Source organism: Larus michahellis, chromosome Z (genome assembly GCF_964199755.1).
Source record: "Larus michahellis chromosome Z, bLarMic1.1, whole genome shotgun sequence".
Lineage (NCBI taxonomy): Eukaryota > Metazoa > Chordata > Aves > Charadriiformes > Laridae > Larus > Larus michahellis.
In genome coordinates this window covers 22,569,963-22,593,920 of record NC_133930.1, presented here as the reverse complement: position 1 = coordinate 22,593,920, position 23,958 = coordinate 22,569,963, and the positions used below count along the sequence as shown (strand labels likewise).

The window sequence follows — 23,958 nt, the reverse complement described above, 5'->3', positions numbered from 1 at the left end:
ACTATGTTACCAAATTTTATAAATTTTTAAAAGCACTGTTCACAGCTGAAACCTGTGACATTGTATTAGCCACAGAGCCATCATTTAAGACCTATTACCTGCTCTTGCGGTCCATTACTTTCAACAGAGAACGAATAATAATTAAAAAAGGTTTAATCTTTGCCATAAGAAGTGAAAGGAGATCAAAGCAGGCTGATGAATGAATAGAAAATACTGAACACTCTCACAAACACAGTAAGCCAGCATGCCGTAACAAAAGAATCACAATAAATCTTCCATCTCTGTGCCAGACTTCATCTGTTCCCTGGCCAAAAAAGTCAGGACTGAATAAAAAAAAAACCTAACAAAAATAAAAGCTATGTCCGTCTTCCAAATATTCTCTGCTTAAATAGAAAACGTATACCATAATGTTTAAACTGGCAATGTACCCATAGAATTTGTTCCTAAAAATTCTTTGTGTTACTAAAAGTTTACATGTTATTGAAGTGCCAGAAAGCACATTTACATCTTTACAATTGCCTCTTGCTCTCTGCAAACAGTATTCCATTATATTTTTCTAGTACACAGCTGAATACAGCAGCTGTGAAATTCAGGAATGCCAGCAACCAATTAGGCTGGCATAAACCTCGTCTAGCATATAAAGCAAGGCCAAGCTGCAACTGCTAAAGCATAAGAGCCAAATCAATCTGCAGAGTGGTTGAAGGCAACGTCCCTGATTTCTGGTGCATTTTCTAGAGTTGGTTTGAAAATCTGAAGTGTAAACATGTCCACATAAACATGAACATGCACTACGACAAACTGAAAAAGGAACAAGTTATTAGAGAACCACTATCTTCACAAACATCTTAAAAACAAAAGAAGGAAGTAGAGCCATAGTGCTGGTACACCGTCTCTTCACTCAGCGTTTCTTCAATTTCTAGTGCCTCTCCTCACATGATTAGAATTCACATCACAGGCAAAACTTTTTCTGGGAAATCATTCCACTGCTATAGGGCTCAAAACTAATGGAGAAGTTATTTGAAAAGGCTATTATTTGTAGAAATATGTTCTATCATACAGCATGTGGCATCTGGCTTGTCTCCTGCTGACTAGAGCATTCAGAAAATATTGCTGCAAAGACAGCAGTAAGACTACATCAACGTATGTGAAGCCAACACTTTACCTTAAATACACACGTTATGATATTCTCACCCTAATCAACACAAGTGAAGAACATCAACTTTCATCTCCTCTCTTCATAGCCATCTGATGAATGTTTGACAAACAGAACAAAGCAAGCATAAACATCTGCAGAAATATCACATAAATCCCCTCTATTCTGTGGGTCCTTAGGGTAGCTATTGGTGCAGAAAAAGGTTTAGGAAGCAGCAGCAAAAGTAAATAATCAGGGCTAAATCAAACATTTTAATTAACCCTCAACATGGGTAGCAGTGCCAACTGATCGCAAATACCAAGCTGTACTTAGATCCTTACCTCTAAGCAAACCAAACACTTTCTACCTGTACAAAACTTCTCCAGACCACCACAGTTTTGAAGCAGTGATCAAGGATAGTATTAACCCATGGCCTTTTCATCTTCCTAATGCTTTTCAGAAACGTCAGTTATCAGTGTTAAGTGTGGGTTGGTGTTCTGTAGATTACAGTCTGGGCTAAAGCTTTGGCTGGCAAGTGACTCAAACCTCTTTGCACACTCCCAGCTGGCTCAAGAAATAAGTCTGGAAGAAGACTGCAGCTTTCCCCACCCTTCCAGATAAAGTGCACCCACCCCAGAAGACACTGTGCTCGCGCTTCTCATGCAAAAGTTTTGTGAAGTCTTAGAAACATCTTTGAGCCATAGTAATTAAAAATTTACACATAGGCTCCAGATCAGGCCGTGGAGAAGAAAGGTTCCTGATTTCCACTATGACCCTCTCATTCCTCCTCAAAAAACAGCAGCAGGACCCTGCCTGGCAGCGTTACCCCATGACAACCGTACAGTTGTTTAAGCTTTGTCAGCTCAAAAACCCAGGCAACTATTTTTAGCAGGGCTAGGCTATGGCAATGTTAACAGACCCAACATTCAGTAAAGGAAACTCACAGCTTATATTACATCCTCTGAACTTGCTATTTCTTTAGGAGCACAAACGTATTATATTAGCTCAGGCAGTGGTCCGGTCAGCCAAGCACTTAGTTTTTCTAAGTGCAACAACAGTAGATGTTTTACAGATGAATAAAAAAATAAAGTACAACTTAACATCCGCTACACAGCCTTCCTGAGGATGACCACTGCAACAGAAGCTACGAATCCCTTAAAGGATTACAATGGGCATTTGTGAAATAGTCAGGATTTTCCTAATCACATTCATGAGGGACTAACATGAATATTATCTCATCTAGAGATCCCTGGACATGACTGACCTTCACTCTCTGACATTTGCATTCAAAAATTTAAGTTATGAAAAGTAGAATTTTCTTCACTGTCTTCTAAAAAGCATACAAACCCCAAGCTATATATATAAAAAAAAAAAAAACACGTTTAGGAGAGACATAAGGATGCAAATCCAGAAGCAGCATTTACCAGAATTACTGTGGTCCAGAATATTGTCTCCTGCGCTACGGGCTCCAATTGGGGCAACTCTCGTGGAAAGACTTTTTCCTGCTCTCACAGAGCTCAGGGAGGAAAAAAATAATTCTTTACCCACCAAACAATGTCTATAGCAGACTTCCAGTAAAAAAATCCCAAGGAAAAAGAGAATTCCAAGCTCAGTGTCTCCAGTGATGTCAACTGCATTGATGTCCCCATTCAGGCAATCAGTGTTTGTCATGGTCCTCCCTGCACTACAGGGACACTGCTGCTGATGATCCCCCAAGGAAAAACTGGCAGTTACTAGTGACAGATGTTTCTTTCCCCACAACACTAAACACGCTTGATTTTATTTTGTCTCAAAGTTTCATTTATTCACAAACAAGTAGCCTTTTTTTTTTTTTTTACTTTCTCATATAGATTCATTTTGGTTTTGCCAGCCTTCCGTATTGTCTTGTCTTTTACCTTAGTTACAGTGTTATCACATTGTCACTAAGCATACACAGTACCTGCCATATTTCTAAAGCAAGTTCTTAAATATTAAAAATAATCCATAGAATTTTAATTAAAGGTATATTTATTTTTGTTAATGATCTCTAGCTACCAATTCATTTTATTTTATTCTCTAAATTATCACAGCAGTACCCAAGTCCTTCAAATGACAAGCATGTTACAACCACATTTTATGGTCTCTGTAAACCTCTACAACATAACAGACAGGCATTTTGAGAACAGAAACTATTAAGTTTCCCATATCTGCCCACGTATTTCAACTTTGAATTAAAATACAACTTAATCTACTCTTGCCTCCATCTAGAAAGTTACCAAACTTAGAAAAATCCCCATCTAAGATATGTACCTAATTTCTGGGCAAAACCCAATCAAAGGTAGTGCTTTAGAAAAAAAATTTTCACAGATCTTACTGACAGTCCACTAACAAATGGAAGAGCAAGACATAGACATGCCACTGAACTGTGTATACTATTTAGCTTCAAAATACAAACAGCACATTTAATGTCCCTCATATAGTAAATAGGACTTTTTTTAGGGCTTTTTTGCTTCTCCTGCATTCAACGCCAATAAGCCCCTCCACCTCCAACCACTAAACTATAATTCGCCATGCCCGGTCTCACTGAATGTGTTAGCTGTCCTCCACACTGATCCACCTTCTCTAATTCAGTTACCTACAGCCGCATCCCAGCCCTGCTGCCACAGTTTTTGCTTCTCTAACAATTGTTAAATCTCCAGCCTTTTCTCATTGTGACTCATCTGGTTTTTCTGCTGACCTTTCATTTTGCAAGCCGATCTCTAAAATTTCCCTTTACATTCAAAACAAGTTTCCTGTGGTTTCCCCAGTTAGAGGAACACTTTGTTTTCTACTTCCCTTCAAGGTATGTCCAACTTCTTTTGAGGGTGGAGAGCTAATACTCTATTAAGCACATTTCAAAGGGCATTATTCCACAGTAGTGAGCTCCTCCTAAAATATCTTACCTTTATTTGCTTTCAGAAGCTTGAATTGCCAGTGAAATCAATAGCAGTCACTCCACTGGCTTCACAAAAGGTTGTCAAGAGCATCTCCCCACTGTAGCATTCAAAAGCTATGGCTGCATATTGCCTCTGTAGGTGTGTCAGAGCGAGAGGGGAGACTTGCTTCTGAAGCAGCTCAATTCATAAAGAAGTATCACATCGTAACAGCCAACAGATGCACTGATATTTAGCTACTTATCAGCAAGTTATCTCAGCTGTCCCGTGCGAGTCATTCTATCATTTTTAAGAGCAGATAAGTTCTCCACATATAACTTAGCTATGTGATATTTGGAAAAAGATATTTGGAAGGAAGCACCTGTCCAATCATATCTAATAAATACTACCATAAGTCCCCTAGAAAACCTTCAATAAGCAGAACACACTGCACCTTTATGGTACCAAGCCGTCTGCCTCTGCTGTTCACCCCAGAAAGCTGCACTAGCACCTCCTTTTCAATATATACAAACCGTTTTTCCAGATTACCTGTGTTCACAGCCATTTAATACTCTGTGCTTGCTTTTATAGCTTCTACAAACACACCTCTACAAGAACAGTGAGCCTGTCTCTACCTGTTTCAGTCTTTTAGGATTATCTCCTTTTCCAACGCTGGCAACCAGAAGGAGGTGCAATATCCCACGGGGGGCTTCAGACCGCTTTCCACAGGAGCCCTCAATGCCAAATAACAGTAATTCTAGAATTATAGGCACTGTTCCCCTTGTCACTTCACCCTGGCAGTCCACACTTATTTTGTGATTAACTAGAATACCAAGATTTTTCTCATGTCATTTACAGTTTATAGTCCCCCTGTCTATAGCAAAAGCACATTTACTTTGTGCCACGTTTTACCTCAATTGTTTCATTCTGTATTTCCTAATCTTCCTGCATGATATAAATCTCCACAGAGATGATACTCCCACTCTAGCATAGTAATGAAGTTTCCCAAGAACAATGTTACTTTCTGTGTTATGACCAGGAATAAATAACTACAACAGATTGGAAAAAACAGCCAGCCGGTTCTAAAACTGATCCCAGAAGGCACACTATTAGATAGAAATTATTAGGTATGCTATCATCATCTGTCTTAAATACATTACTGTTCTTGTACTGAACTTCACCTGAGTCATTCTTCATACTCTGCGAAACTTTTTACTGAAATTCAGAGACATGCATGGCTGACCTTCATGACAGGCACACAGCTTCTCCCTCCCTGACACCCAGCAGGGCCAAGCTCACCTCCAGGACTCAGCACCGCACGTACCTGCTCCACCTCTTGGACGCGAGGCTGGGACACGGAGACTAGAGGCACTTCAGCATCTGTCCTACACCCTTTGCTACTGCTTTTAGTTGAGGCACTGTACGTTCCTCCTACAGTAAAGTGCTTTGATTAGATTTGTAATTTTTTTCCCTCGTTTTAGTGCAAAATCAAGCAGGATGCACTGTAATCACTTCTGAAATTGATGTTAGTGCAATGGCCAGTTGCTCCACGACCTAAAGTCCTTTTATTCAGTTATTCTGGTTTTGTTGTTGGGGTAGCACCAAAGGTCGGTCTTTTTTTGTTGGGGAAGTGAGGCAACTCCTACAAGGGTCTATCACTTGCTGTCAAGTTAGAGTGTGTCATGCTCTTACCAAAACATGGCATAAGCCGTGAACAACCTTCTTAATTCTCAAGCAGCAGACAGTACTAGGTCATCCTTTTTTCCAGACCACACCATGGAGAGAAACCCTAGGAGAACCGGTATGGGTCGGTTCATGTCCACAACACCCCTGGGACAGCACCTTTCACGGTACATTGCTCACAACTACAGCACTTAGTGCTCAACCCAGGTCCCTCAGCTGTGCATATGGTAGCAAGTTGGGTACTGGAACAGGAGGAGTTCTGCAAAGCAAAGCAGGTGGTGCTGAGGATCATACATTCACACCACATGTTTTGGAGGGGTGTCAGGGGAGTGGGTCTGGTACCAACCAACCCCTTGTTGGAGTACCTCACAGACATACCTGGAGTGCACCCTCCAGCCAAAATTAATCTAAAAGGAATTTAGTGTGCTCTGAGGCCACTTCCAAAGTGAACTAAAGCATAGCATGACAACGTAAAGGATGATGAGAAGATAGATGTTCAAGGTCAATTCTTGATCTCAACTGAAGTGTTTGTATAGTTGCAGACCTGTGGTCCCAAGCAGCACACCGAGAGCCCCAAAACTTTTTAATTGTTTATGGTTATTCACTTTGATAAGCAAGATAGTGAGAAAACTGCACTGCAGCCTCCCACTCTGATGCTTTTAGAGCATGAACAGGATCATGCGCTGCACACGCCCAGGGATGTGCACAAGAACATGAAAGTGTGATGCTTACTAAAATGCAGAAGCACCATCCGAGCATCCGAGAGCCAAAACAATGCAGTTGAGGTCTCTTCTCACAAAGCATTCAAGGAAGTTTACGTTTCCTATAGGTCATGTGGCTCACTCCAGATGGAACTCTGGAATTGAACTAGCACATGTGCAATGAGAATGATCATGGTACCAGGACGCTAGACTAAAATGAGGTACAAGATAAATTCACAATCAGAACAGTCTGAACTGTTAAATACTTTAATCCCCTGTACAAGAAGATTACATGCAAAGAAGGGCTAATGAAGGAAGTGATTGCGAAAGTGAAGCAATGTTTTCTTTCAAGATACAGAACTTCCAAAACATTAGTGAGAATCTTAGGCATATCTCCCAGCCTGGTGCTCAGTTACATGCTGAATTATGCTAAATTTGGGATACGATCTGTTGGCAAGACAGTTTTTTGGGTACTACAATGTTATGACTTCAAAGGGGCCTCTGAAAAATAAGGGAGTACACAAAAAGGTGGCACAGAAGCTTCAACATGGACAAAACAAACATCAGGCACCCAGAGAAAAATGATCTAACTACATAATACTAAATAACATAACTTAGCACATAATACTAACACTGGAACTGGAAGTTACAACTCAAGTAAGAGAATCTCAGGTTAACACTTAACGGTTCTCCAAAATCATCAGCTCAATATGCAGATGCAATCAAAAGAGCACCAATAAAACACTGGCCATCATCCAGAAGCTAGAGGATAAAAGCATGTGTCATTTTTAAACTACACATAAAACTTTGGTCCACCCACATCTCAAGTACTGTGGCACTAGTCTTCACACCTCAAAAAAGATGTATCAGAACTAGAGGAGGTAAAGAGGAGGACAACTAAGAAGACAAACAAAACAAAGCAAGTAGAGATTCAGGTGGGTGAGATTGCTCACGTTTGAGGAAAAGGCTGCGGGTGGATCTGGTTTAGCTTTACAACCATAAAGGACAAAATAAGTGGAAACTTACTCACCAAATCCTGCAACATTAAAGCTAGGAGCAGCCTCTTAAGGCAGACTGGTTTCACGCAGATAAAAGCGGTAATGTACATTTCTATAGAGCAAGCAGGGGACTTCCCAATCTTGCTTCCAACAGAGGTTGTGGAGACAGACAGTGTGAGCTGGGTCAGAAAGGTATTCAATAAATTCATAGATAATAGATCTATGCATGGATATTTAATAAGAATCAGCAGAGTTGTACTTCTAACATCCCAGAAAAATGTACATTTAATAGGAGTTGGCAGAGCTGTACTTCTAATATCCCAGGTAAATTCTGGATATTGGGGGAAGACAAAGACTGCGGACAGTAGCAAGGCTGACCTGCTTTCCCTAAATAGCCTCATGGGAATTCACATGGCAATCTCCCTTCCAAAGTATAAAAGAAAAAAAAAAAACAGCCTAAACCAAAACAATAATCCACCAGTTTTCAACATTCCTGCAAGGTTTTCCAACAGCCACAGGTCTCTTTCATGGCCTATATGAACCCCCAGCAGTACTCAGATTTGAGGAAGATTAAGCAATTAGAGATGCAAACTTTATTCATGTGAGAAGAAGACATTAATGCATGCAATGATAGTATTTTCTGGCCTCTGTCACATCTTCTTTTACTGCCAATGCGTAAGTGAAGGTTTTCATTCAATTCCTGGTAATGACATTCACATCTTTCCTATGAGTTGACAACTTGTAAACAAGTTGCAGGAATAGTTCAATGTCTTCTTATTTATACTTTTTTAGTTTTGTAAAACTAAACATAATCTGACATCTTCTTGCACATTTAGTCAGCAGTTCCTTGGAGTCCTTTAGAACAATTTTGCAGGCAGCTTCTTTAAAAAATCTTTTTAAACCACTTCTGAAAGTTCCTCTCCAGAATACTTTGTTACACACTTTTACAGATCAAAGTCTTCTGTGTTCAGTATAAATTTCAATAGTTATGGTATATAGGACAAAAAGCAGATTTAGTCAAGTATCAATTCCAAACAGCATTGGGCTTTGGTGGTTGCTGAACATTTTTTTTTAGATTTTCTACAACAAGATTTAAGATTGTGGTGGACTCAAATAGTGTGGTGAATACCCTCTGCCAAAAGACTGGAATGACTTGGCCGGTCTTCTCCCTCCCTTCCCCCTTTCTCATGTTGTTTGTTGCTTGAATACATAGCAGAGACCTCCTTTTCATGATTTTCTCTGCTTTCTTCGAGCCTGACAATAGCTGCCTAGAAACAATAGCTTCTTGCATCACATAGAAAATTTCTACCAGCACCTTCTATGGATGTTTCCAACTGGTACCATTTGCCTTTCATGACCCACCCTGTCAAATAGTGGTTTGTTTGGGTTTTTTCATTTCCCTTACTTTACACTTCTACCTTTAGTAAGAATATTTATCATTACTTATTACAGAGCTGCCAACTGTTGTTCCAGGTTCAAAGTCCACCTTTATTCTCATACAAGTTCAAAGCCTGTATTATTTCCCGTATCTTAACAAGGTTCTAAAAGCTCAAACCAGTAGGAAAACTTTGAGTAATATTTTAATTCTTCTTTGTGGTTTGATTAAAAATTATTGTAACTTAAAAATCATCAGGTTGTGATTTAAATTCTTCTTACTCATCACCACCTGAATTCCTATCCTATTAAAAAGGTCAAGGTGAACTGGTAAGTTCAATTCATAAAAGTACAGAAGAACATGCAAACATAACCCAAAAATGAATCACAAACTTGGAAGTATTCCAAAATCAAAGTGTCCATTTGCTTTTCAAACTGAACTCATTTCCACTGCCCTCTTCATAGAGGCAGAGATCCTCACCACTGCATCATTATGCATGCCTGCATCTCTAGCAAACACTTTTATAGATCCATTGGAAATACACCTCTAACTCCATACGTAGTTCAGCCACAAGGGGAAAGTGCTATCACATTTGCTGAGATTGCAAAATGTGCAGCACAGTGCAACAAAAATTCTGGATCCAACCTCTGCAAGGGCACAAGTATGCTACGCACCTTTCTTCTCAAGAGAAAACTTTAAACAAACCTCCCTCCATGCCCATACACCTCCAGGGTGTTCATCCACCGAGAACAACTTTTAGCATACTCTCCTGTAAGTAGCAGAAGAGACTGAAAATACTCACACTTCTGATACCTCTTACACACAGCTGTCAGTGCCTGACGGAAGCCATGAGAAACTCAAACTTGCACTTGGTAAAGCTTCAGTGGGATTACTGATAACTTGAAATCAAGTTACATCATCCCCTTATGGGAAAAGCATTGACAAAAAAATGAAACCAAACTCAAATATATTTTGTTATATGCCAGTTACCTGAAGTAACATTGTTACTGCACGGGATTAGACAACTAGTTTTACAGAGTTGGTGTTGGCAAAGAATGCAGCAAACTGGTCCCCTTACAAGTCTGTGAAACTTAAAAACAGCTTATGCCTGATGCCACCAGAACAGCCACTAGGGAAAAACCATAAGCTATACTGAAAGTATATTATTTGAATAAAGCAAAATAAAAAACTCTACTACCATGTTCAAACCTTTAAGCAGCAAAATCCCTTGCTCTTCTTTCACAAGAGTCAAATATACAATCCTATTGTATATTTGTATAGGATCAGTGTTGGTGAACAAGACTCCATTACCAAAAAAAAAAAAAGGAAAAGAAAAAACTGATAGAGTGCCTTATTTACTAAATCTAACTGGTAATTCATTTTTTAAAATGCCACTTAAAGTTCTGGTTAGACACACAGTTACACAGAGTTGTCTTCAAGAACCTCTACTTACTCCTTTTAACCAAGCAATTCTAAAATTAACTTGGCTTCCTAGCAACATAAAAGAACAACTGAATTTAGACTGTAATAGTAGAGTTACCAAAAGTCTTCTAGGCGTGTTCTGCTCATGTAAATAATTCAGTGCACTACACACATTAAAAAAAAACGCATCAGCCTGATGAATTCATTCTCTTTTCCAGGAAAGATAATTCTAAAGTAATTTTTCACATAGCTTTATTACCTTTTGTCTAACAGATGTAAAATCTAGTTTCAAGTATTTAGCAATGACCAAGTTCAAGGACAGCAAAGGTAACTCCACAGAACACTTTTCAACAGGGAAATGGCAATGCCACCCCTCCCAGAGAACTACCTGTGTCTGCTCTGTCTCCCAGGAGCAATCACCAAGCAGGGAGAAGAGGGGCACAAGAGAAGAACATCACAAGTGAAGAACATCCAGCCTCCTGCTCTGCCTCCAACTGTGGCTCCGCTCAAGAAGAGCATCTAACATGGCAGGTGTACTTCACCGTCTTCTAGTAAATCAATGGTTTATGGATGTTGTAAGCCACAACTGACCTGTTTATCATGATACCCTGGAAATGCATTTTGTTCACATGCCCAGAAGGTATCAGACACTGCCAGTACAGCCTCCTAGCTAAACACTCACTACAGAATTCAAAGCATCCCTTTACTGAGGCCAAAATGCATAGGAAAATCATGTCAATCACCCACCTACCTCTGTATTGGGAACACTATAGCAAACTACAGGCTTTTTAAGTCTCCAAGGGAAAATAAAAAATAGTACCCAAACAGCAGCAAAACAATGGTGAATGTTTTAAGGAGAGGAATGCGGACAGAAAAAGAAGTAACTGTGTGTGCCTGTACATCTACAATAAGAACAGGTTTGGGGATGTAACTAACAGCAGTTTAAACAATCTGCCTCCAGATTACCGTAGTTTTAGTTCCCTGCCCTCCCTCCCCCACCTCCCTACAACACATTTAGCTAAAAACTAACACTGATGCAGTGGACAGCCAAAAGCAGACCAGAGTTAAACATCTTACACAGCTATGGAATCACAACCATAGCCAAAATTAACTGTAGCTAACTTAATTATGATGAGTGCCTAGCAGTCTTAAGTAAGTATAAAAAACCTTAACACAACCCAAGAGAAACTGATCCAAACAATATAGCTAGGAACATTTGGTTTAGTGTCTATGTTCAGTTAAGTATTGACAACAATTTAAATAAACTGGATACCAAGTCACAATTAAACACGGACGTTTGGAATACACAACTACAAGGAAATTTTAAAAAAGGATATTAGAAGGAACCGTAACTATTCCCTCCAGAAAACTGAAAAGCAATGCAAGGGAACATTAACTTCTGAAAAGACACAAGTGGTAAAACTGGAAAACATAGATAAGCTTTCAAGCAAGCAAAAAGAATTGTTCATGTACCTGAAAGCTTGTTTGTGTTTCTGAAATAGATGAACAGATATAACAAAAAATGTATTACAGCTCCATAAAAACATTCTACCCTACATCTGGAAATACACACTGAAAGCATCTACACTTCCAAATAATTTTAACTATGCTACTGAGGCATTATGAGAAATTGATTATTAAAAGCCAATTATCTTCTTAAAACCTGTTTAATTATAAGTTACAAACACCATCATGCCTGACCACATATTTTGTTTACTACATATTCTCATTCCCGGAAAAAGTTAAGACTGCTTGGGAATCCTTATTGTGAACTTCCATATCTTAATCTTTGCATTATGTTAGAAATTTAACTTAATTCTGAAAAGTGAACGTAAGCCTTTCATTTACCAAAAGTCATTGAATTCTCTTCCTGTATGGACTAAACATATTGTGAACTTTTTTTGCTTTACACCACGTTTTACTGTTCACAATGGGCTGACCACAGCATCCTCTTCCTGGTCCTGAGCCCAGCCATACAGTATGGTGAGAAAGACAAGATACCCCAACAAAAAATAAGATTAAAAAAAAAGTTTAAAATTAAAAATCACAATTTGTGATATAAGCAGTAAACTTTTACAAAGGAAGAACTTAAACAAAAAACACAGCAACGAAGCAAATTTACTCCATTCTGTTACTAATTTTTCAAGCACAAAGAAAAAAAAAAATCACAGTGCCACATTCCACAGGTCAAGCCAAAAATGCTACAGATTTTGTGCTCCGGGAAAGAAGCTCACCTGCTAAATAGTTCATACTGTTCACTCATTCTCTACATTGTCCTATGGTAAGTGGATGTATTAAAATTACTGAAAAGGTTAATTTCTCTTGTAGATGAAACAGAAAGAGGCATTTTTGCAAATACATTACACTTCAGTCAGGTATGACCTCTTCCCAATGACTTATCGTCTCTTCCCACCTCGGCAAGGTGGGAAGCCATGCTTGGTGCCACAGTAGGATGGTGGGAAGCCATGCCTGGTGCCACAGCTGCACAGCAAAGTCTTCAGTGCATAAAGTCATAAGAAGAGAAGACAAGTAAAACTGGGCCCAGGCAACAGGCCATTGTAGAGAGTGGGTGGAAAAAGCAACAACCTACCGAACAGAAGCAAAGGACAGATTCCCCCACAACATGATTAGACAAGCTGTGTAATCCTAGCAGCCATATACAGCTCTAAGACATTACTGCCAGTATGTAATGCTGTATTAAACACACTTATGGAACAAAGACGAGAATATTCTCTAAAGATTAGGACTTCAACTCTTGTCGTTCAAAAGCTATTTATACAAAATACAGGAGGACTACATAAATACCCAAGTATCTGCAAGTTACAGTGAAAATCCACTTACTGCATAACAAAAGCTAAGCGCTTAAAAAGTGATTTCAAAAAAGGCACAGAAAATTTACCACATCCTCCTGGTCAACACTTCTGTAGGAACAATCCCCAGAAACTCTGGATGTAACAATATGAGAATCTCCACGGGATAAGCAAGCCTAAATGTTGGACCCTTTAGCTCGACCAGCAATAGCAGACTTGAAGCACTGCGTGTGATCTAGCCACTATGGAAGGACAAAGACACACTGTGTCCGTATGGCTTACATAGGGATTAGGTAATTGAGTCAAATGATTTAAATGTGGTAACAAAAAAGTCTTAATCACAGGGAAGGAACAGATGTATGTCACCAAAGGAAAGAGTAAAAGCACATTACCATTTAAATTTGTCCTCAAGAGCTCATAAAATAGGGTAACTACCCAAACCTGAACAGAATTTTTATAGCATCGTTGTACCCTCTATCCAGCTATAAAATCACTGTTGCTATTGGGATATGTACGTGAAGATCAAGATCATCACACAGGATTACCCAAAAGACAGAGGATGCTACAGACCTCTCAACTCTGAGAAACATCGATTTCACAGAAAGTGGGCTTTAAAGAAAAAAATCACAGCCCTTACTGTCATAAAAATTAGTCTTGTTTGCATTTGAAGGCAAAAGTTACCATGATGTTTTGGCAAGCGTAAGGAGAGAGGAGCTGCCAGTAGGTTTTTGGACTAGATGGATTATCTTTGACCATGACCAGTTCCAGCTGCTTCAGAGACAAGTGAAGAAAATTCTCAAGTAGGCAATTACAAAATAACACAGCCACAGGCACGATTTCTTCCTCCCTCCCGTCAGTTAGAGGTTATTTAAACTACAGACTCAGGAAGGGCAGAAACTACTTTTTAGGGTTGCTGGTGTATTTTTAAATTTTTTCGTGTAAAACTGGATATTCCTACCATCCTTCTTGAAATTCTGCTATGCTTCTACCCTCCATCTCCTCTGGCAAGAAGCTCCACATGATAACTCTACCTAGTCTATTCTCCTTTATCAGTTTTAAGTTTTCTCTTTCAAACACTGACAGCTCCCCTGTTCTTGTATTTTGAAAAAAATTGGCAGAAACTCATGATCTTTCTTTTTTACACCGTTCAATGGTTAATGTTTAAAAATTCAGTGTTTTTCCTTTCCTGGAAGTTCAGTCAAATCTTTAGTCCCTCTTCCAATTACAGGAACGTCCCTTCTCCTCTTTTTACTTCATTTCTGACAGTGAGCCCAGAATTGTATTCCCCGCCCCACTTTCCAAATGAGCAAATATATAATTAATTTCTCTGTCCTTCTAGACAGTGTTTCAGATCTGCAGAGACAGAGAGAATAGGAACAGCCTGGGGAGGAAATGGACAGAACACAACTGGACTGAAAAAGTGAAGGAGAAACACCAATCAGCCTACTACAGGGCTGCAGGGCATAAGAGATTTATCCTATTTCAGCAAAAGACTGAATATATGGGCGAAAAAAATAAGTGAGGTATTATTTCTCCAAGTAGTTATGCAGGTCTTTGTCATAATTAATGGGATAATGCAGAAGAAGTGGAGATACAGGTGTAAGTTCACAGGTGAAGCTATTACTATCCGAGTAAAGGGAATTCATCAACAGAGAAATGCCCGTATGCAGACCTCAACAAGGAGCATTTTCTGGAGAGGAGCATTACAGCGGGTCTCACGGGTACCTTCTGGCCCCCTCTCCACTTCCCTAAGCTCCCGTGTGGCAAGGCACAGTTTCCAAGACTGGAAATGCGGCCCATTCTTAGCAACTCACAACCTACAATAAACATTCTTTCCTGTTCCCAAGACAGATTACCAAGGCATATTTGAAGCAACATACATAAATCACACTGAAATAAGTAGTAAATTTCAGGATCAGAAATTATTCTAAAGAACCAAATTAGCTGATCACTTAATACGCTTTTACACGACATGAACAGAACCAGCTATTCCAATTATAACTGGAAATATTATCTGCAGCTCTAGACAACATTTATACCAATGTTTACCCACTGAGAAAAAACAGATACACAGCAAGCAGCTCTGCAGCGTCGGTCCTCGAAAATGTTGGTTTTTATCCAAACACTGGTTTTCATGTGTTTTTGGCCAGGAGTTCTAACAATGCCTTTCATTTGTACAACATCTATTTTCTATTCAGTCCTATAAGAAATCTCTCATGAAACACTTAAGCCTAATTAGACCTTGTCAAAATGACAGAACATGTAACTTTTCTTTCCAGAATGTTCTGGTCTCATCCTCACATTTATTGTGTTTTGCATGTCTTTGCAATTTTGTTGTAGTGAACAAGTATGACCTATAACACTGATGTTTCAGAAAAAAACACAAAAACACAAACCACTTTTCTGTTAGTTTTTATTTAAAAAAAAATAGTTATCTGGAATTAATAAAACTCTGTATTCAGAAAAGCGTTTAGCATAACTGGTAGACAGATGGGAAAAATGCATACTTTTCCAAATGACCCCACTAAGAAAGTAAAACTTTTATTCTTCTTTGAATTCAGCAAATAAACAGGTAAAGAAGGAAGTTTTAGAGAATTACTATACCTACCTCTCAAAATAATATTTAACTTTAAAAAAGGTCTCCCTACAGACAAGACAACATGTAAAAAAAGCCCAGACCAACACACCGCTTTCTCCAAAACTTTCTTAAACAGTTTTAATTGTGCTTTCAGTCGAGGGTAGCCGCTATGACACAGCCCTGGTTCTACCCAGGATACAGTTCTGGGTAGAGCAGATCCAGACCGCTCCCTGTTACTGAGCCAGAAGATCATACATGAAGACTTCCACTTCATCCTGGCCATGAGTTTCCTACACACCAACACTGCTGGGGGCCACAGATCCCTCTGTGAGCTATTGGAAGTCACTAATCATCTAGAAAACTAGCACATGCAAAAGTTTTCTACTGTGTTTAGTCAATCAAATCATCAATCAATGTATTAAGTCATCAGAAGAAAAAAAATCACTGGCCACACTGGATGGGAGAGATGGTCTGTAGGAACAACACAGCTGACAGAGGCACAGGCAGCAAGACCCTCCCTCCCCTTTTCAGAAGCAGCTAGATGAATTTCAATTGCCTGTGCCATCACAGCTCAGGTTGGAAACCTAAGTTCTGAATGGCAATGCACTCTACTGCTGACCATCCTTCGATACCTTTCTCAAGATTCTCCCTTCCACATACCTAAGACAGTTTCCTCCTACAGTTTAATGGGGAGAGAATGACAGAAGGCTGCAGCAGCCTGAGCCGGAACGGGGCGTCTCCTCCAGTCCCAAAGAAAAACAAGCAAGCCTCACAATAACCAGGACCCACCAGCTCTGGTACAACACCGCAGTCTGGTTGCTCACACAAGGACCAAGTTAACACAAATGCTCAAAACCCTACAGTTTGAGCAACTGCTGTTAAGACATCCCTCTAGTGTATTACTGATGTGCAATATATTTTAATGTGCTGCATCACATGTGTCAGTGATACAGCAAAATACATAAATCATTAACAGTAATGAAAATAAGCATTGTTATGTTCAAGAGTTACTGTCCTCACTTCTGACAGTAGAAGTGAGCAGAACCCTGCATAGGGGCAAAAAAAAAAAAGCAGCTAAGCATTCCCATGCCTTGTTTTCCAAAGACATACAAAGCAAACAGTAACATTTATGAGAAGATCACACAGCCCTCAAAAAAACAGCTTTACAAGTTCCTGTAGTGAGGTTTTCTGAAACCCCAGGCAGAGATCTGCAGGAGTTATACAAATAACTGCCAGACCTATCAGATTCTTCACGTGACACACAACCCATTAAGCACAAATTGAGGGGTTAGGTTTAGCATAGTGTCCAGCCAGCACCGACCATTATTTTATTGTAGGGTTGAACTGCAGCATGGGACACAAGAAAGACAAGCTGCATAAAGCTTGCTGGCTGCTTGTTTCCTGCCTCATGACAAAACCATGCTAACTTCAGTGCCTTTGACCTCCAGACCTTTCTTCCCATAGAAATATCTGCTTATTCTTTAGCAAGCTCCTGAACCCTGGCGGGGGGGGGGGGGGGGGGGGGAAACCAACAAACAAACAAAAAACCCCAAAACTTTGCAGAAAATCCCAGCAGAACCCCACCCCGGTTTAGCAAGCATCACAGACCTCACAGAGACCAAGAGCCGATGACATATTCCCAGTCAAATGAAAGACCTGAAGTCACGAGTGACCTGCCACCGATTCAGACAGTGTGAACTTCCCATTTCGGTTCTCTCCTTCCAGACAAACACGAAGCGTTAGCACCCTGAACCTGACACACATGCCTCCTTTATTCACGTGTGTTTCTAGACAGCACCACACGTCCTCCTGCCAGGAGATGCTGGGCAAGATGAGAAACACCGGATCCCCCACGGAGAAATAACAACTCACAGGCATAAATAGCAAACTTTCTTCTTACATTTTAATCATAAAGAACACCTGAAATAGTAACATGAGCCTTTCTGTCAAGTGATGGACGTGTCCCAAGGCATTTCTGCCAGGGCACGCTGCTGTGCCATCTTCTCAAAGCACGGCTCGTGCGCCAGGGCCGAGAAGTTATTTCTTTACATTAAAGGCCTTTCCTTCCTCCACCACCTCACCCCCTCCCTCAGGCCCGCCCACCAGCTCCACGGCCTCTCCTCCCCACCCACGCCCCGAACCCCCCCCGATCCCCCCCATCACCCCATCCACAGCCTCCCCGCGGCTCTCACACTCACCTCCCCTCCCCCGTCCTCCCCTCCCCCGGGAGCCCACCCCCCCCCCACCGCCCCCTCCCCGGCCCTGCCGCAGCCTCCCCGGCCCCAGCCGCCGCCGCCGCTCGCGCCCCGCGCAACCGCCCTGCGCCGCCAAGCGCGAGCGCTCCCCTGACAACCGCAGCGCGCGCCAGGCCCGGCCACTCCCCGGCCCCGCGCACACAATGGGCCCCGCGCGCATCCCCCTCCCCCGCCCCACACACACCACCCCTCCGCCCCGCACCGCGGCGGGCGGCCGGGGTCTGCGGCCGCTGCGACGGGCCGGCCCCTCCCGCCGCCCCTGCCCCACTGACCATCACTGCGCTTGATCTCCACGTAGATCCCTATCTGGATCTTGCCGAAGTTGGCCGCTGCCATCGCTTCATGGGGCAGACCGGGCAGATCGGAGGCGCGGCCGGCGCGGTGCACGGGGGAAGGGGGGGCGGGGAGGGCGGGCTCGGCGGCAGCGGCGGCGCCGGCACCGAACACGGCGGATCTGGGAGGGAGGGGAGGACGAGAGAGGGAGGGACGGACAGAGGGAGGAGGGGGGAGAGAGAAAAGGCGCCGGCCGGATATAACAGGCGCTGGCGGCCGCTGCGCCTGCGCGTCTGGCCGCGGCGTCACGGCGGGGGCGGGGGCGCTGCCGCGGCCTTCCTCCGCCGCCCCCTCCTCTTCCTCAGCCGCCTCCTCCTGCCTCGGCGGAAGGGGGGGCGCGGCCCGGGCGGGTCCCCAGCTGGGCCCCCGCCCGTCACGATGTCCCCACCCCACCCCGCGGCCGCTGGGGGCTCCGCCTCGCCCCCTGAGTTTTCGCCGCCACGGCTGTTCCCTCACAGCCGGCCTCGGCCGGGCTGGCACAAGATGGTCGTCTCCCGCTGCCCTGGGGCCGGCGCTCCGCGAGAAAGCTCCGCTGCTGGGCCGCCCTGCTCGCCTCCCCGATCGCCCGCGCCCGGGCAGGGCGAGGCTCGCCCCAGCCGCAGGCCGCCTGTGGGAGTCTCCCCGGCTTAGGAACACACACACACACACACAGACAGGCGGCCGTTTGGCACCAGATGGTGACTGAGCTGCTCTGAAGTTTTAATGTAATAGCTTTATCTACCTACTGTCTGCTCACACGGCTCCCGGGTGCCAAGTTGGGTAGCTCAGATGCATTCTTCCTGCTCCCCAACCTGCCAGCAGCGCTGGGGTCCAAGGAAGGCCACGCTGCTGACAGTATCCATCCATCTTCACCTCATAACTGCCCTGTGCCTCTGCACCAGCTTAAATAAAAAACAAAACTCACTTCATGTTCCTCATTTCCCTATAATGACTCCTGTACCTCAGGCGAGCCACTTCATTAAACATTGTCTCTCAAGTTTCGCTTCCAAAGGCAGTTCCTGATGTGATGAAGCCACCACCAGTTTTAAAATTGTCCTTCCTGCACAGCTTCCGGTCACCTTGAGCAGCATCACCATAAATACCCCTGAACATACAGCCTCTTCTTCCCAGTAAAGACAGTCTATCAAAAATAATCCCCCAATCCGTGCATCAACAGGTAATAATACGTAATGATGGCTGACACCCTGCCGCCCCCTGCGAGCTGTGCCCTCCCAGCCGGGCTGTCACCCTCCCTGACGCACGTCTCCTCAGCAAGTACGGTAACCCTGTGAAGGTCTGGAGCATAGCAAAACGCTATGGCTCCCAGTTCCTACAGCCTTTCTATTTATCTATGTACATAGAGAGTGAGCAGCCCTGCAAAGAAGGCCTTGGAGGTACTGGTGGATGATAAGCTGGGCATCAGCCGGCATTGAGTGCTTGCAGCCCAGAAAGCCAACCGCATCCTGGGCTGCATCAAAAGACGTGTGGCCGGCAGGCCGAGGGAGGTGATTCTGCCCCTCTGCTCTGCTCTCATGAGACCCCACGTGGAGTACTGCGTCCACAGCATAAGAAGGACATGGACCTGTTGGAGCGATTCCAGAGGAGGGCCACAAAGATGATTAGAGGGCTGGAGCACTGGTATAAATCACCCTTTTGATGCAGTGTTAAAGAAAAACTAAAAGGGAGAAAGTTTAACACTTATAAAAACTGGGTCTTCCTCTCTTATCACCTTCAGTTTTCACATGAGAAATTTAAGTCTGAATCACATTATTCATGGAAGACATTGCTTACTATGGTTATGGTGGAATTACAATATTAAAGGTATCAAGATATGCCCAGCAAAACTACTTTGGCTTCTTAGTTTAGTCACCGTCCATTTAATTTAGACTACTGACAAACACTGGAAAGAAATATCTCTTTGAAAAAGATCTGATGCATGTAATACCACAAAGAGTCCAGTGCCTTTAAGAAGGCCTCTTCTAATTATAACAGAATTAAAGATGTGGTCTTTTTAACCTATAGATGGTTTTGAAATAAAACCAAAATGCAACCAATGTTTTAGTCTTACGTAAGAATTAGGCAGGGACTACCTTTGAATTAAAAAAACCATTCTTCTACCCACTATAATTCCATGGCATTTGAATGACTTGAACAGAACACTTTATAATGTTCTTTTTACACAAGTTCTACTGCATAGACATACCTTTTACAGTTCAATTTCGTTTTGGTGAAGTGCCTATGGCAGACTTGGATAGCCATTGCTCGATCTCTGTTTAACTGTTATGATCGATTTGATTAAACTTTTTCTGATGTTTTTATGTAATGTAAAAATAAAAGCATTCAGATTCTAAGATTAGATGCAGAGTAACTGAAATGCATCTCATATGAAATAGTTAAATAAGAAAGGATAAATTATTTTTCATACTATTTTCTCTGTCTATTCCATAAAGGTTAAACTGAAAAATTTGAGGGGTAAATTATATATCATTTTCTGAAAATTATTTAAGTCCTGTCACTGCAGAAATAGCTGATTACTTTTACACATAAAACATCCCACTGAGGTAAAGAAGATGTATCTTAGAAACACGTACACAACCATAAATATTTACAAAATCATGTGCTACCCTACAGTAAAATAGAACTTAAATACACATCAATCTGGAGTTAATCCTGAAATCTTTGAAATCCTGTGGCCTTAGTCCAGCAAATAATTTAAGAGTGTTCTAAATTTAAATACAAATTTGAAGGTGATTCATGAAAATAAGACTCAAAGTTATTATTTTGTCTTATGCTCTGTGACAACTTAGAGTTTTGTTATTGTCATAAAGCATACATGGAGTCTTTCAAAGAGCAAGTCATCAATGGCCAGAAAATCACTTATCTGTGCCTAGAAAATGAAAAGCAGTAGCAGTAAATATATTTAAATATTTTAAAAATATGTCAAAGCACATAGTAAGTTTTGTTACACAAATAAAAATCTCTAATAGTTGGGGGTTTTTATAAGTGAGTGTTTTATCCAAAACTGTACTCTTGAGTACCAGGTCTTTCTTACCTAATATTCTAAATAGATGTCTCTTCACAGTTTTGGTTAACAACACCTATTCAATCCAGCATTAAATAGGGGAACAAAAGTGTTGAGATCCAAAATTTAGTTATAAATTTTGAATTGAGGCACAGGAAAATTTTATTATACAGAGTGTTCCATTTTATTGGCCCCCTAACATAGACTTTCTGTGACCAATTTTTAGAAAGTATGTTTGTGGTTTGCAAAATTCCCAGAGCGGTACATGTCTACTTTTCATATGTCAGTGCATAGTACTCTTGACAATACAGACAAATAATGCAATTTCTGAAGCTTTGGCATTCAGTTCAAAAGTTTGGCTGGTTTTGGATTAGTAAGATATCGAAAAGAGTGGAAAATGATCATGCACCAGTTATGTTTCAATGGTTAGCAGGAATTCTTCAGTTTTCAACAAACTTGCATTTCACACAGATACAATCGTATTAATTGAAATTCTTAATTCTCTGTATTTTGATGTCAAAATCAAGTTATGAATATCAGTCTAACTCCTTGATAACTTAAAAGTCATTTATTAAGTATTTGAACTATTTCACAGCACTAATGAACAAATGCAATGAATCATAGTGCACATTTGTAATCGTATTCTGATATGAAATATTTTCTTTTTAAAGCTCAACTCAAAAAATATTTTTCTAGTTGCATGAAAGCAACTGGTATAAAATGTGTATGCAGGGAAGTCAACAGTTTGGTTAAAGGAACATGTGGTTGCTTGTAAGATTAAAAGAAAAATCATCAACATATGTATTATATAGAAACAATTTTAAAAAGGAGCCACCATAATACTGTTGCTTCTGAGGTCATCATGAAAACCTGTTGCAGTATACAAAAAAAAAAAGGAAATTAATAATAGATGATTTCCTCCACTTAAGAATCAGTAAATATGCAAGAAGTGCCTGAAGTAGTTTGAGATCCCAGTTGGCCACTTAGAGTGATAGACTCTTCTTGTCCAGTTCAGGATCTTTGTGAACGCAGTAACAGCTGAGCTGTCTCACAAATCCCTTCCTGCTCTTTTTTTCATTTTAAGCATCTCTTCATCTGTATTGTATTTGTATTTGAAACTACCCCCTGCTGGACACAGCACTTCATGAGTAATGGCACTATACAATAGTATCAGAAAGTGATAAAAAGAGGAGAACCGCCTTACTTATAGAGGTAAAATATTTTAATGTATTTCCCACTGCTTTATTAGATATAAAAATCTGATTTTCATGTAACTACCTCTAGATAACAAACTATTGTGATATTCAGAACATTGCATAGCTGCCTTATCTGACAGTCGAAATGTTTTAAACTGGGCACTCAAATCTTCATAACCTTTTGTCTTCCACAAATGCATTCTGTCTTCCACAAATGCATTCTAGATTCCATTGGGTTAAATGTCTACAGATTCTGCTGGTTGTCTTCAACAAGTGAACTGATGACTCATTTGAGTAACAATGCTTTGGGGATTATGATTAACTAATTACATGTTACAGACAACATAGATGGTTAGGTTTTCTGATTTAAACAAATATATCTAAGCATAATAGCTTTCTCTGTATTAGAGAATGCAGGTGCTGAAGCTGTTGCTGCAAAACTCAAAAACACTTGCCATATGTCCACCTTGTTAGAGCTGTCAGTCAGCTACCGATATTCATGGAATCATGAGAATTGGAAGCATTACGTTGTTCTTCAGCAGTGTTTTGCTCACACAGCACATTGAAGCAAAAGTTTATGATTGCTCTGCTGTTCACCAGTGTCATCCCACTCCTAACACTGCTTTTCTGATCGCTTGTCTTTATGCTCCCTAAGAAGGTCAGGTTTTCTAAAAGCCTCTCATCTGTGTGAACAGGGCTAAAGAGATCTGTTTGTATGTTTTTGCAATTCTATCTGCTTTCCTTTTATTACTTACTTTATTTCCATGCAGCTTCTCAAGGTAATTCTAGATCTTGTCTTACAAAAAGCCTTCTAGCAGCACGCATAGAGCCGGTATAAGGGTGCGTGGTCAGGCCAAAGACAGTAAGAAAATGTGAGGCTCACTGACCTCTGCTGTTGTGAAGAACATCACTCCACATACAGTAGTTTTTGTACACTTACACTGGTTTGAATTGTCAACGAAAAATGTGGAAAAAAGTAATTATTGAGCAAATGCAAGTGTACAAATAGAATTGTTCTTTCATTTATTGCTTTATTATTCCAGAATGAGCTGCACTCCTAAAGGACTTCTGCATGCAGAAAAGTGGAGCACTGCTAGATACTGGTTAAAGAATCAAAAAGTGAAGAAGAATCACAGAATCACAGAACGGTAGGGGTTGGAAGGGATCTCTGGAGATCATCTAGTCCAACCCCCCATGCCAGAGCAGGGTCACCTAGAGGTTTGGTGTATGAAAGAGTGAATGAGAGTTTGAATGTATTCTGGTCTCTTCAAACCAGAAGGCATGAGAGAAACACAGTATGTTAGGGAAAAGCACACCTCCCTCTCTTGCCATGACCTTCACTCCAGCTCTACATTTGTAGCCACGGTGACAATATCTTTTGTTCTTCCCTCTCAGCTACTTGTGCACATTGGCTGGATTAGTCATAACATGCAGTTAAGGTTAAAATGACAGCCCGGTAAAACTACACTAGTTCAAATGTCACAAAATGGTAGAAGCACTGAAGGATAACAAAGCTGGATATGCTTATTGCAGTAGACAGTGGTGTGGTCATTATGGCTCTGGTACATACACTACTTATACTT

The 23,958-nt window shown here is 41.3% G+C and overlaps 1 protein-coding gene across 7 annotated transcripts in view; it reads right to left on the bottom strand.

Moving 5' to 3' along the window:
- The window catches only part of KIF2A (kinesin family member 2A), a 55,738-nt gene extending 37,244 nt beyond the window's left edge, over positions 1-18,494 (bottom strand). For 3 of the 7 annotated variants that reach the window (XM_074569233.1, XM_074569236.1, XM_074569234.1), the window contains exon 1: positions 18,118-18,407. In XM_074569233.1, coding sequence (XP_074425334.1) covers positions 18,118-18,181 — 64 coding nt within the window. In that variant the 5' untranslated portion in view covers positions 18,182-18,407. Of the gene's footprint in view, positions 1-18,117 lie in introns of all 7 variants that reach the window. The other 4 variants (XM_074569235.1, XM_074569239.1, XM_074569238.1 and 1 more) reach the window with 2 other exon arrangements.
- Between the last annotated feature and the right edge of the window lie 5,464 nt (positions 18,495-23,958).